Genomic DNA, 15,404 nt, shown 5'->3' with positions numbered 1-15,404 from the left:
ATGGTCAATATTGGAAAATAATGTACGGAAACAAAACGAAACTAACAAAAACGACCTCCAAGTGGCTTTGATGAAGGAATGGGACAACATTTCGCATAATATAACTAAAAAATTGGTAGAATCTCTTCTAAAACTTCTTAAAGCTGTTATAGATAATAATGGTTATCATACTAAGTATTAAAAAAGTGCAGAAAACAAAATTTCGTATTTAAGTTTTAAAAATTCTAATAACTGCATAAATTAAGCTGTGACTAGGATATATGCAATACTTTTTGTTTTTAAATATATATGGTAAGGTAAAAATAATTTTAAAATTAATTGAATTGTTTTATCTTTTTAATGGTATTGGTCTCATTTTTGTGTTGCTTATAGTCGCTAAGTTATAATGTTTTAAAATAGGAAATATGCACTGCATAAAATACGCTGTGAGCCACTGTATACCGATAAGTCAGATGATATACAAATGTAGGCATGATCGTTTGTTCAATTAGTATGAAAAAACTTGTAAGTGAAGATAACACAAAATTTTACACATATGTACATTCGGCATAAAGTCCACCAGAATAACGAACATTTATATACAGTATATGAGGGCTGAGATAATTCCTCGACCGATTCACTACTTTATTATTAAGATATCACACATATTAACCAAAATTTATGGTTTAAAGCCCACCGGATGTTTGAAAAACCTAATATTATATACATACGAATTCCCTTAAAATTTATATAAAATATAAACAAATCAGCTGAAAACAAAATTGTGTTATATGATAAGAAGGCGTGGTTCGTGCTTATAACCACGCCTACTTATCATATAATAGCTGATTGTTAGGAAAATATTAAGTATGAACCAAATTATTGGATAACATTCGACCGAACAGAAACGGCCGTCAAAAGTTTGGTGTGGTTTGTGGGCCAGTGTAACCATCGGTCCATATTTCTTCAAAAGTGATGCCGGTAAGAACGTAACCGTCAATGGCGACCGTTATCGCGACAACAGACCGATAACCGACTGTTTGATGCCTGAAATTGATGTTCGTGATTTCGGCGACATTGTGATCCAACAAAACGGCGCAACTTCCCACACATGGCATCAATCAATGGAGTTATTGAAAGAACACTTCGTTGAACAGATTATTTTACGTTTTAAGTTGGGGGATTGGCCACCAAGATCGTTTGATATCACATCGTTAGATTTTAGTTAAGTTAGACATTAGTTAAGATTTGCCTGTATTTTTATACTCTCGCAACAAAGATGCTAAAGAGAGCATTATAGTTTTGTTCACATAACGGTTATTTGTATCACACAGAAATAAAAAGTTAGATATGGGGTTATGTATATATAAATAATCAGGATGACGAGTGGAGTTGAAATCCGGATGTCTGTCCGTCCGTCCGTCTGTCGGTGCAAGCGATAACTTGAGTAAAAATTGAGATATCGTAATGAAACTTGGAACACATATTCTTAGGCACCCTGAGATGTTTGGTATTGAAAATGGACCATTCCCACGACCACAAAATGGCTAAAACATATTGCATATTTGGATGTAATTTTTTTGGGGAAGTGGGCGTGCCCCGCCCCATATAGGTTTTTTATATATATCTCGAAAACAAAAAAAGCTATATAAACCAAACTTTCTGCAGTCGTTTCTTTTGGATACTTCTTAATACAGTTCAAAAATGAAAGAAATCGGATAATAACCACCTCCAATACAAAGGTTATGTAGAAAATTACTAAAAGTGAGTTAACTCAGTAACGAAAAACGTCAGAAACATTAAATTTTACAGAAGAAATGGCAGAAAGGACCTGTACTCAGATTTTTTTACAAGATGGAAAATGGGCGTGGCGTCGTCCACTTATGGGTCAAAAACCATATCTCAGGAACTACTCGACCGATTTCAATGAAATTCGGTATATAATATTTTCTTGAACTCTGATAACACGGAAGAAAAATGGAACCGAAATCGGTTCACAAGCACGACTACTTCCCATATAACTAATTTTTTTCCACCTGATTCGTTCACTTTATAATATATGGCTTAACTTGTGGGAAAATTATCGAAATCGGACTACAACTTTTCAATGCCCCGGATATCGAACATGAAGAACTCAGCGAATAAGGGTAAATTTTCACCGAAAATATTCAGATATTTTAATGTAATTCAGAGAGAATCTATTTCTTATAATAGTTTGTCTCTGTAACAAAAATGGTTAAAATCGGGTCATAACATTTCCTAGATCCAATATTCCTAATTATTGGTTTTTCAAAAATACGATCGGATTTATAAATCGTTGAATATGCGATATATCTTAGCAAAATGTTCGGTTGCACCCGAACTTAGCCTTTCCTTACTTGTTTCAATAATATTACTGTTAGTAATTTCATTAACATTAAAAATATGTATATTACAACAACAACTGTAGCAATTGTGTCTACGTAGTGCTACAGTTTCGCTAGCCATTTCTGGACATACAACCATCAATAATATTTTAACGTCTTTGATGTCCATGAATGAAAGAATGCCAGATTCGGAAAAGCTTCGAATATATGCGAATTATGCACTCTCCTAGTACATGTAAGTTATTACAGTGAAACCATCTCTTGGACGGACACTCACCGTCGAACAATATTTGTCCTCCCAAGAAAGGTGACCGCCTAAGAAAGGGTTATTTGTTCTAAAACTTTGTTCTAACTTGGTGCATGAAAAAATGTCCGCTCAGGGAATGTGTCCATTAGGAGTGGTTTCTCCACCGTTATATTTATATTTTTTTTTTAACAAAATTCGTTAATTTTCCAGGGATATATTCCATGCCGCACCCATACAATGAATATATGCTTCATGTTTCAAGTATGCTATCAACCCTCGATCAGGACCTCTCTACGTTTTACTTAATGCGCACAATTTTGCGAGTTAACTCGTTTACGCCTAAATTACAAAAAAGTAAAGAGTATGTGGATACTTTAATGGTTAAGGTCCTTTCAATTGTACATGAAAACACTTACAGTTAGACGATGACATCTCCTTATTGCATTTTGCACCCTTTCAACAATGATTTTCACGGTATTTTACTGTTGCCATTCAAGTGGTGCGCTGTGGTGGATGTTTGGCAGTATTGTGCATAAGTATACAGTTCTATAGGCACACATATGTACAGACTCGTATATGTATGTGTGTGTGTGTGTGATTGTGCCTCCCCCGTAGTATACATTTGTGACACTTGAGAATTTATTATTTTTTCACGCTATTATAGCTATTGTAATAACTTTTATTTAACTTTATTTGCTGTCTCAGTATTTGTTTTTTTTTTGTAGTTGTTCATAACGATGTTGACGCTATTACGATACAATTCCTAAATAAGACAGCATAAATAAAAATATTTGTGTGGAACGTTATTTCATTCAGTCGCTCATTGTCCCTTTCAACTGTTTACTTAACTTTCGATTCTTGACAAGCATGCCCATAAGTACAACTGCCAACTCAATTACCCGCACTTGATGAACGCTTGACACTTGACGATTGACGATCAACTAGTAGTGGTAACGTTAACATTTGCCGATACTTTTTTAGTGGCATAACATTAGCTCTAGGGCGGGTTGTTGAAAGTCACAAAAGAAATAACATTTTGATTAACATACCAAATAATAATTATATTTTTGGTGGCGACCACTCATATTTTTATTTACATACACATATGTACTTCTTTAAGTTGTCAATGACGAACTTTCAAATATCCACAATGATTATAAAGCAATGCTGGATATATTGCCTCAAAGAACTTTTTAGAAAGCTTCTACTTAATTATGCAAACTCAATCGAGTATTTATTATGGCTGTTTCTTGAAAAATGAAACATTATTTAAATATTTTGAGCGGAAAATTGAAATTGCGTTGAGTAATCTTAACTGCAAAACATAATAATCCAAACTAATATAAAGAAACAATACACAATACAAGGAGACTTAAGATTCAACTCAATGGGATTTTTACATGATTTCTTTCTTGAAATACATTCCCCACGTTTCTTAAGGGGTTAATCTTTGCTGTTTTCAATCTTTTTCTTTTTTATATGTAAAAAATTATATATTTAATTCAAACTTTTTTCTGTCTTATAGATATACAGTGGAGCTTCCATAACTCGAAGATCTCCATAACTAGAACTTTTGAATTGGCAATAGCGTTTAGAAATTAAATTTCATACAAATTACCTTCCATAACTCAAACTTCCCTAACTCGAAGTTCCCCACAACTCGAACTCTTGAATTGGCAACAGAAGTCAAATTTCATACAAATTACCTTCCATAAGTCGAACTTTTCGACCAGGACATAATACAAAATTTAAAATTTTACTATCGAGGCAGAAACGAGTTCCTCTATATCGTATGGAGACAAACAAAAAATATGATATTACACTTATGGATTGCATAAATCATGTAACAAAGGCATGGGATACAGACGTCTAGAGCTAAACAAAAGTAAAATACAACAAACAAAATTACAGAATACATGTTTTAATGTATTTAACTAAAACTTTGCGAAGTAAACAACTAAAACTGTGTATAAGTACAGTAGTTTTCCGAAATAACGAATATTCGTTTTAACGAAAACCGCTTATAACGAACAAGCAAATTTGTTATATTGAGTACCTTAAATAACGAACATCGGGGATTTGTAAGTACTCGGTTTAACGAACAGCATGAAGAATACATATGAAGAAAGAGAAACATCAAATAATATCAAACCAGAATTAAAAATATAACTTGAAAAAAATGTGTGTGTGTGTGTTGTTTGAAAAAATGTTGAACTTTATAAAAAAGCTTTAAATTATTGATCAGTACCAAATAGTAGAGTAAGGGTCAGAATTGTCCCATTTTGGAAGAAATTAGCTGATTTGAATTATTTTGTAATGGGTTTTCATTTTTTAACAAATAATTAATAAAACAATTTATTAAACTGCAATTTACGGATATTTAACTAATTTTTATTGAAAAACATACCTTTAAGTGAGTACTTGATATACGAAAAATACGATATAACGAACAGGCCTGACAATTAATGTGTTCGTTATTTCGGAAAACCACTGTATATATTTAACAGCTTTTTGAAAAATTGTATGTTTTAACGAAAATTTCTATAACTCGAAGTCTCTGTAACTAGAAGTTTTTTTGTGGATTATGGTGATTTGTGTTAGCGAAGTTCCACTGTATATTTAAAGAATAATTTCTGAAATAAAAAAAAAATAAAATTAAAACTCCTCCATTGTGACGTTGTCAGCATAACTTCTGACAGGATCATCCACAATGAAAAAACAAGAATGAGTGTTTTAGGCAAGAACATAAACTCGTGCCTGAACGAAGGAAAAACAAAAAAACTACAAGTTGGAATTTTGGCAGACATTTTTTCAAAAAAATAAAAATTTTGGTCAAATTTACTTGACATTTTATTTGTTTAAAATCCTTCGTTCAAGCACGAGTAAATTGTATCTCGAACACCTGTGCAAAATTTCTTCAATGTCAGTTGAGTAGTTTTCGAGAACATTTGACAACCGAGAAAAACGCGTTTAAAGTTTTGAGTAACAATAACACCTGACTTAGAGCGCACACCTTCCAAAGGCAGTAGCTCCGAAACTATTATTCGGATCTACTTGAAAATTTAGGATAATATTCTTGAGATGTTGTAAAAATTAATAAGCAAAAACAAAAAAAATGTTATTGAATCCACGAAACCCATGTAACCCCTTAATATATTTTTTTCGTTTATTTTACATTGCAACTAGTTCTAAAATATTTACAAAAGAAAGACTAACAACTTGAGAATGATATAAATTATAATTTAAAAGATCGCTGGGTTTTACGCGTTTGAGTCGTCTTGGTGGACCATCTTCAGAAATTAACATGACTACTTCTTTGTTACAATGCTTTAGCAACCTGGCTTCATGTGTTGCTGCAATTTTCAATATTCCAGCGTTAACTGAGTTTACGTTTAGATCACGCTATATATCAGCATATCTACAATACCAAGGCGCTTTGACAATAAGCCTTAGTATTTTGTTTTGGAATGGTTGGATGGCTTTCTTATTATTTGCGTTAGTACATCCCCAGAGTTGTGCACCATAGCTCCATATCGGTCTGAGTACTTGTTTATAGATAAGTAACTTATTTTCGATGGATAACACTGATTTGTTACCAATTAGCCAATTAATATTTCGCATGTCTAGTTCTTTCCGTTTGTTTTTTACATAAATTTTCCATCGTCTTAGAGTCATTCCCAAGTATTTAGCGGAGTTGAAGTATGGTATTCGTACATCGTCTATGAAAATTGGTAAGTACTGTATTTTGTTGTACGTGAAAACAATGTGTACAGACTCAGCTTCATTGGGTTTTATGTGCCATTTCTTTGCCCAATGTAGGACTTAATTTGCAGCTTCTTGGAGATTATTAGTTGACTCGTGTTCACTGCTATCAACAGCAAGCAACGCGGTATCATCTGCAAATGTGGCTGTTGTGTAATTGCAGTCTACTGGCAGGTCATGCGTGAATAAAATATAAAGAAGAGGTCCCAACACATTACCTTGTGGAACTCCTGCTTTTATTTCCTTAAGACTAGAATACTCATCTCCTTGTTTAACACGGAAGTACCGATCTGACAAATATCATTTTACGATATCATAATGCTGTTTCGGTAAAATCAGTTTCAATTTCGAAAGCAGTCCTTTGTGGCAAACTTTATCGAACGCTTTTGCAACATCCAAATACACGGTAGAACAGAATTTCTTTTCCTCAAATGCTTTTTCTATAGTATTTGTAATTCTATGGATTTGATCAATCGTAGAATGGTTAGCTTGAAACCCAAACTGATGAGCTGGAATTATGGATTTTCGTTCTACGATTTTATTGAGACGCTTTATGAGAATTTTCTGAAAAAGCTTCGATATTGTCGGTTCCTGGCTTTTGAATCATAATAACTTCAGCAATTTTCCAATAAGTTGGCACGTATTTAAGATTAAAAGACGCATTAATAATGCTGGTAATTTTTACTTTACTTATGGGAGGAAGCTGTTTTAGAACCTCGGCAGTAATCAGGTCGTAACCGGGGGATTTTTTGTTTTTCAGGTTTTTTATTTCCTCACTTAGCTCACTGCTTGTACAACTTGAGATTTCCTCGCTTTCTTGACTGCAAACAGTAGGATAATCTACATTTGTTTCTTATGGGGAGAATATTTTAGCTAAATAATCGGAAAATACTTCCGTTTTTTTTTATTTACCTCTGGCCCAAGTATCAGCGCCTATTTTAATGGGACATACTTGAGTTTTTGGTGTTTGTAGTCTTTTACAGCTTTTACAAAGAGAGTAATCGGAATTTCTTTCATTGGTTAAACCGAAGATATTTTGCGAAACTTTTTAATTTTCCGATTAAGATCTTTTGACTCTTTATTTAAAATGGATTTATCAACAAAAATGTAAAATTTCAGTTTCCAGTATTAATATAGAGTCATATTTGCTTTTATAACATTCCATGATCTTTCTGAAGTATTCCCAATCTGTACGTTTATTGCACAAGGCCGTTGTATTGTCTTTAAGAATTACGGTTTCACTATAGGTGAAGTAGATTGGCGAGTGATCAGAGTTTAGGTCATAACCCTGATTAATCGATAGATAGTTCAGGGATATTTTGCCGACAATGAAAAAATCTATCAGGTCAGAAGGCACCCTCTATAGTTGGCTGGATGCGCTTCGCCACAGTTACAACATTTAGGCTGCTGTTGCTCTTGGCATTCAGAGGTCGTATGCTTACCGGAACACTTAACGCATCTTGGTTGTTTACCACAATAATTTTGTGTGTGACCAAATGACTGGCAATGTTTGCATTGTGGTATCAGCTTAGGCAATTTGACTGGTTCAATATAAACAATTGAATTTAGTATAGTTTTGGTCTCATAGATCTTTTTTATATCTTCCATGGGATCAAATGTTACCAAAAACATGTCGAGAGGAGTTTTAGCTTTCCATTTAAGTCTATTGACAGCACTCAGTGCATTTAAACCTTGCTCTTTCAAGTCATTTATAATAGATTTCGGATCATAAGAATTGTACAAATTTTTTATAATTACTCTAATTGGGCGTGTTTGTTTATTCTCAAAACTATACCAAGATATTCCTACTCGAAAGTGCTTTTGCTGCAGTCTTCTACAGAGAAAGTATTTAGCTTGTATATTCCATTATTTAATAGTTTAATGGTAAAATTTGTTTTTGTTTCCGATTTTGCAATTGTATATATCTGCTCCAGAATCTCCAGACACCATAATTGGTGGAGGCCTCGAACTAGTTTTTGGGGTAAGCGGTTTTGATGGTGCTTTATCTGCCTGTTCCGGAAGAGCAGGAGAATACTCCGCTTTTCGTTTTTTAGTTGGTCTTTTTTTCAATATCCATCCAGTTTCTTTAGCAAATTCTTCTTAATCCGTTGAGAATTCGGCCTTATTTTTGGAGTTAGGAATTTTGTTTTCTTCAATAGACTTAAGCTTAATATAAACTGTAGGAAAGAACTACTATTACGAAATTATTACGAAAAATTTAATATTAGTTTCTGAGTTATGTTACATCTGCCATGATGTTTAAATCTAAAACCGGACTAAACATCGACATACAAAATATACATATGTCCTGCATGCAATGAGTTCCCGCATATTACTAGTTACCTCTTTGCATGCCTAACGCACCCGATTCTAACAACCTTCTACCTTTGCTTCGACTCTGTCGAAACATCACGTTTTTTTGTCTTACCGTTAGATGGCCTCGACGAAAACTTATACTTTCCTTTCCAGCAGGGCTGGATAATAGTTAAAACAACAATAACAACAACATGTCTAAATCTAGTGTTCTTTGAAACACACTTATTTAGAAATCTCTCACTACCTCTCATCACTTATTTAGGTCTATTATACTAAACCCTTTGTTTTATTTCGAAACACTATTATGTATTTATTAAATTATACGCTTGAAAAAAAATCAGCCCAGAATCCTCATGAATGTAGTATATACCATAAATCCGATAATATTACCCAGGTAGCATAATTTTTTTTTGGAATAAAATTAAATCAAACTAAAAGCCAGAAGCAAAAACTGAAAAGCAGCAACTAAAACTCAAAATAAAAATGAAAAGACAAACCTGAATACGTGCCTCGGGTAAACCAATTTTTTCAGCAAGCCTTTCACGTGCAAACACATCTGGATAATGGGTTCTCTCGAATTCTGCAAATTAGAAAAATTAGTATTGTACGCAAATCAAATTTTATTTATTAAAAATCAGCTAATTAGTGCTAGTTATAGTAAAAGCTATAGTAAAAAATATTTGGTTGCCGTTCCCGTTCAAGAAATTGTGTCTACCAGATTTCTCGAAAAGTTATGAAGAGATTTTGTTCAAATGGTGCATACATCTTTAAAATAACATTATCTAGTTAATGAACGAAGGATGTGTGAAGGATTTTTGTTTTTATTACAACTAATTTTAGAGGAACCAATATTGAGTTATATTTTTCACGGCAAGTGCATGCCTTTACTGAGACGTCAAGGGAGATGAGGTACCGGCGGCCAACTTTTCGGAATTTTTAAATAAAAATTTCACAAACTACTGTTCAAATATGTATCTTTGATACGCTGAATTGTTTAAAAGAAATATATGATTGTATATAAAAAAAATGTAAAAATACTCTTGTTTTCAGCTTCTGAAACACACCTAACCGGGTTAATAAAGTAATACCTGTAAAGTTGGACACCCTTATAATTTGGACACTCGCCCAAATTGGACAAAAAGTGCTGAACCGCGGTGTCCAGCTTAGACAGGCTTTACTGTATGAGCATTAAATGTTTTAGGCAGCAGAGGTGAATATGGTACCACTCAACGATTGTCAAGGTCAATGGCTGTGTTATTGATATTTTTAATGAATGATTGTTTGCCATTAACGGTACTACTTCGACGGTAATATTGTATATCCGTGGGGATCTCATGGAACGTATATTGATTAATATGACATTTAAAAGAGAAAACTGTCTAAAATTTATGGTGAATCTTAACCTAACCTTAAAATATCTTATGACCGTTTCTCAGACTTACCCTATATGCACACGAAATTTCATAAAAATCGGTCGAGCCGTTTCGAGGAGTTTTTCAACAAGCACTGCGCCACGAGAATTTTATTTATAAGATTCTATATGTGTATGTATATGTATGTACGATATAAGATAATACTATTTTTCTCTCAAATGTAATAAATGTTTTAAAGCAACGCACAACTCTAAACTGATATTACTTTATATTTGGAAATATTTCTCGACATATACATGAACAAGATAACAAAATTGTTAAGTGTATTAGCGGTATGGGTCATATATTATATAAAAACGTACATTTATGTGTCGGGGGGCATATTTTCTTCCTTCTAGCATACACTTACCTTTTTCCAGGCTGTCGATTTGGTCGTTTGTAAATGAAGTACGATTTCGTTGTAGTTTTCGTTTAAGTCGCAATCTCATTTGGGAGTCCTCATCACCAGATGAATTGTGATCCGAATTGCCGTCGGAAGTGCTTTCATGCGAATTTGGATGTGATGCTTCACCAGAGAATAGATCTAAAAGAGAAAGCAAATATGTATATTTTATACATATGTACATACATATGTAGGTGCTGTGGGAAAGTATATACCGACAAATATAATTTATTCTACCTAATGATTTTTAATTGAAATATTCTCACTTAATCTAATATAATAAGTTTAATTTGGGATATTCGAATGTTGGGTATATACAATATAACTCGACGAACAAAAATCAAACTCTACAAGTCCTTCATTATTCCCGCCTTGCTTTATGGTGCAGAAGCATAGACGATGTCAACATCCGATAAGATGGCGCAAGGAGTTTTCGAGTGAAAGGTTTTGTGGAAGATTTATAGTCCTTCGCCGATGCCTAATACAGCAGTCGATGTAACGAGCTGTATCGAATAGGTCATGTTGTTCGAATTGGCGAAAACACTCCAGCTTTAAAGTGTTTGATGAAGTATACGCTGGTGGGAGAGAAGATCTCTACTGCATTGGAAAGACTAGGTTGAGAAGGACATACTACCCAAGCTATATAAACCAAAATGACTGGATATATTTTCCTTTAGTATTTCATTATACGATATAAACTGATTCGTGCACTTTAAACAAAATTTACACAAATACTGCATTTCAGATACTTCATCTCTCATTTCATAATTGTCGAAATCGTACTATAACTTTATAAGGTATCATATATCAAACATCAAGAACTCAGTGCCAATGGATATTTTTTGACTGAAAATATGTTTAGATCTCCAAGTTATTTGAAAGAAGTTCAGAGGGAATCAGTGCAACATGTTGCAAGTGTATAAATATACATACCTATGTATACTACGCAATGCAGATATGATCACGACTTATTATTGCACGGTATGTACATATGTATGTACATACAAAAGAACAACTACAAATGTATGTACGTATGTACATACTGTTGAAGTTACATCCTGCTGTTCTACGTACGCCAATACAATGGTTAAAGCCAGTTTTTCGAACATTTGGCACAATGCTTATCGCTGCATCTTTGCATCTGCAACTGTGCGGAAAATGGCTTTCAGACTAATTTGATGGGCATTTGTGTGTAATTTGAATTCATTTTTCAATTCCAACGATTGTCGATTATGTTGTTAGCAGTTCGAAAGAATTTATGAATCCAATAATTGTAACAATGTTTGCTGCGTCCAAGGGGGCGCCGCAATGGTGAGGGTTAGTCGGCTGGTACTTGGTTGCAGTAATGCTTAAATGCGGGTAGACACAAATTAATTTCGAATAAATTATTAATGTAATGAAGTAGAAATTCTATTACTGCCCTAACTGCAACCTTTGACTTTTGAAAATGTGACTCGTTGCGCAGCAGACAAATTTTTGCACATGCATAAGAGAAGCATAGATGTATGTTGGTGGTAAGTAATTAGTTAAAATAAAGTTTATTAGGTGAGAACTTTGAGCAGCACCGCTTAAAACATATTTTTGCTTAATTTTAATTTGAAATGAATTCATAAATAATTGCATATAGAAAACACGAGGCATGAACGCTGCCCGGAATTACTAAGGGAATATCAATTTTTTATTGTTTTTTCTAATGAAAGTAACACAATTCCGCAGTTGCTTTGAACATCTAGTATCCCAATTACGTTGTTATAAAAAAATCTAGTATAGTCTATATGATTTGCTACTCTCCAACACTTGCCATCTCATTAGTATGGGGGGAAATTTGGAAAAGAAAACAGACAGTGACTTATATATATATATATATACAGGGGTAGTCAAAATTATTTACACATCGAACGTTTTCTTACAAGTTTCACACAAAAAGTTTTCGCTTGTTGTTGTTGTTGTCGCAGGGTAACAAAATGCTATGTTGTTGTAAACCTTGATCTATTTCCAGTTGGGCTAGAATAGCTAGAAATATGGCGAAGAAATAAGCAAATGCACTGAAGGCTCGCTGTAGTCAAAAGTATTTACAAACGTCAAAAGTATTTACACACGGCGATTTAGCCTTTATCCTTGGATTTGGTTTAAACAAGAGTAGTAATTGGATTCTATTGCATTCATAACAACCTAACTCAGCCTTAAAATACAAAAATTGGTAAATAAAATTCAGAAACCAAAGGAATTAAGGATTATAACTAGATCGGAGACTGTTACTAAGTTTAAGACTGGGGTTTCGGCTTCGGAGTTAGTAAAAATTTATAGAATTTAAAGGAATACTGTTTATAATGTTATTAAAAAGAAGGACACAAAATATTACAAGGGCAATTTAAAGATAACTGGGCGGAAACCTGTGATAACTCAAAGAGAATGCATAAGATTAGTAGGAACTGTCATACAAAATCCCACAATTAGTCCTGTCAATATTGCAGAAGCATCGAATCAACATATTGCATGAACAGTCAATGATGCTACACTGCTTAGGACATTAAAAAAAGTTAACATAAATGACTACGTTGTGCATAAAGTTGACCACTTCCGAAACCATGAAAGTTTTATTTCCGAAACCAAAAAAGCGATATGCCTCTCATTTGTCATTGATTGCATCCTAAAGCCTGTCGTGGGCAGATAAGGCAAAATTTTAGTTCCAGGGCTTCTTTAGTAAACGCTTTATGCATTTACCACGTGAAAAGAAGAATAATGCAGTTTAGACGCTAAATAGAGTCGGGAGTGAATTTATGATTTTTTGAAATTTTTTGGAAATTTTCCTGACTTCTGTTTTGAAGATTTGGTACTAATTTAGGGACCTTAAATCATCCGGATATATCAAAATTCACATGACCATGTCATTGTAGTGGTTAGCCGGTCTGTTCCAACTATTGACTACATTTTACAACAGGACAATGCTCCATTTCATAAAGGATCTTTACCTACAAAAGTTTTAAATGAAGCAAATCCTCCGCACAGCCCTCACCAAAACTTTAGTGCAAATGTTTGGTTTTTTGTTAAATATCAGAGGACAATTGATATAATGACCGAAAACGCCGAAATTGCCGACATTTGGTCTAAATTTACTGTTAACTTGGCGTACAATTGTGTTGACTCAATTCGGACCATAAAGCAGGCTGTTATTGATGCCAAAGGCGGTGTAACCAATTATAAATTTATCGCCTTAGAATAGTAACTTAGACTAAACATAAAAATTAAAAAAATTAGCATTAAATAAGAACAGGATAATAGAATTCAAGTTGTGTGTAAATACTTTTGACGCAAAAAATGTGTGTAAATACTTTTGACTACAGCGAGCCTTCAGTGCATTTGCTTATTTCTCCGCCATATTTCTAGCTATTCTAGCCAAACTGACTTCATTCGCTCAGGAATAGATCAAGGTTTACAACAACATAGCATTTTGTTACCCTGCGACAACAACAACAACAAGCGAAAGCTTTTTGTGTGAAACTTGTAAAAAAACGTCCGATGTGTAAATAATTTTGCTACCTCTGTATATGTATAAATTTATATGCATACATGCAGAGGTAGTCAAAATTATTTACACATCGGACGTTTTTTTATAAGTTTCACAGAAAAAGCTTTGGCTTGTTGATGTTGCTGTCGCAGGGTAAAAAAGTGCTATGTTGTTGTAAACATTGATCTATTCCTGAGCGAATGAAGTCGATTTGGCTAGAGTAGCTAGAAATATGGCGGAAATATAAGCAAATGAACTGAAGACTCGCAGTAGTCAAAAGTATTTACAGTATCGCAGTAGTTTAAGTATTTCGGTTTTCGGTTATTATATCAATTATCCTCTGATATTTAACGAAAGACCAAACATTTTGACTAAAGTTTTGGTCAGGGCTGTGCGGAGGCCAACTTGATTTGCTTCATTTAAAACTTTTGTAGGTAAAGATCCTTTATGAAATGGAGCATTGCCCTGTTGTAAAATTTAGTAAATAGTTGAAAAAGGCCGACTAACCACTACAATGACATTGTCATGTGAATTTTGATATATCCGGATGATTTAGGGTCCCTAAATTAGTACCAAATCTTCAAAACAGAAGTAAGGAAAATTTCCAAAAAAATTTCAAAAAATCATAATGTCACTCCCGACTCTATTTAGCGTCTAAACTGCATTATTCTTCTTTTCACGTGGTAAATGCATAAAGCGTTTACTAAAGAAGCCCTGGAACTAAAATTCAGCCTTATCTGCCCACGACAGGCTTTAGGATGCATTTTAAGGCAAATGAGAGGCTTATCGTTGTTTTGGTTTCGGAAATAAAGCTTTTATGGTTTCGGAAGTGGTCAAATTTATGCACAACGTAGGTATTTATGTTACTATTTTTAAATGTCCTTAACAGTGTAGCATCATTGACTGTTTATGTAATATGCTGATTCGATGCTGCTGCAATATTAACAGGACTAATTGTGGGATTTTGTATGACAGTTCCTACTAATCTTCTGCATTCTCTTTGAGTTATCACAGGTTTCCGCCCAGTTATCTCTAAATTGCCCTTGTAATATTTCGTGTCCTTCTTTTTAATAACATTATAAGCAGTATTCCATCAAATTCTATAAATTTTAACTAACTCCGAAGCCTTCCTTTGTTTTCGACATTTTATTTACCAATTTTTATATATTATGGCTGAGTTAGGTTGTTATGAATGCAATAGAATCGAATTACTACTCTGGCTTAAACCAAATCCAAGGATAAAGGCTAAACCACCTTGTGTAAATACTTTTGACGCAAAAAAATTGTGTGTAAATACTTTTGACTACTGCGAGTCTTCAGTTCATTTGCGTATATCTTCGCCATATTTCTAGCTATTCTAGCCAAATTGACTTCATTCGCTCAGGAATAGATCAAGGTTTACAACAACATA

The 15,404-nt window shown here is 33.6% G+C and overlaps 1 protein-coding gene across 2 annotated transcripts in view; it reads right to left on the bottom strand.

Moving 5' to 3' along the window:
* Nucleotides 1-15,404, bottom strand: part of LOC105219702 (paired box protein Pax-6) — a 41,385-nt gene that overhangs the window by 4,634 nt on the left and 21,347 nt on the right. For both annotated transcript variants that reach the window (XM_029045265.2, XM_011195998.3), the window contains exons 4-5: nt 10,453-10,626; nt 9,168-9,250 (exon numbers count right to left, since the gene is read on the bottom strand). In XM_029045265.2, coding sequence (XP_028901098.1) covers nt 9,168-9,250; nt 10,453-10,626 — 257 coding nt within the window. The remainder of the gene's footprint in view (nt 1-9,167; nt 9,251-10,452; nt 10,627-15,404) is intronic.

The sequence above is a fragment of the Zeugodacus cucurbitae genome, chromosome X (genome assembly GCF_028554725.1).
Source record: "Zeugodacus cucurbitae isolate PBARC_wt_2022May chromosome X, idZeuCucr1.2, whole genome shotgun sequence".
NCBI classification, from domain to species: Eukaryota; Metazoa; Arthropoda; class Insecta; order Diptera; family Tephritidae; genus Zeugodacus; species Zeugodacus cucurbitae.
Note: the sequence above shows the minus strand (reverse complement) of the source record. Positions and strands in the feature narration are given on the sequence as shown.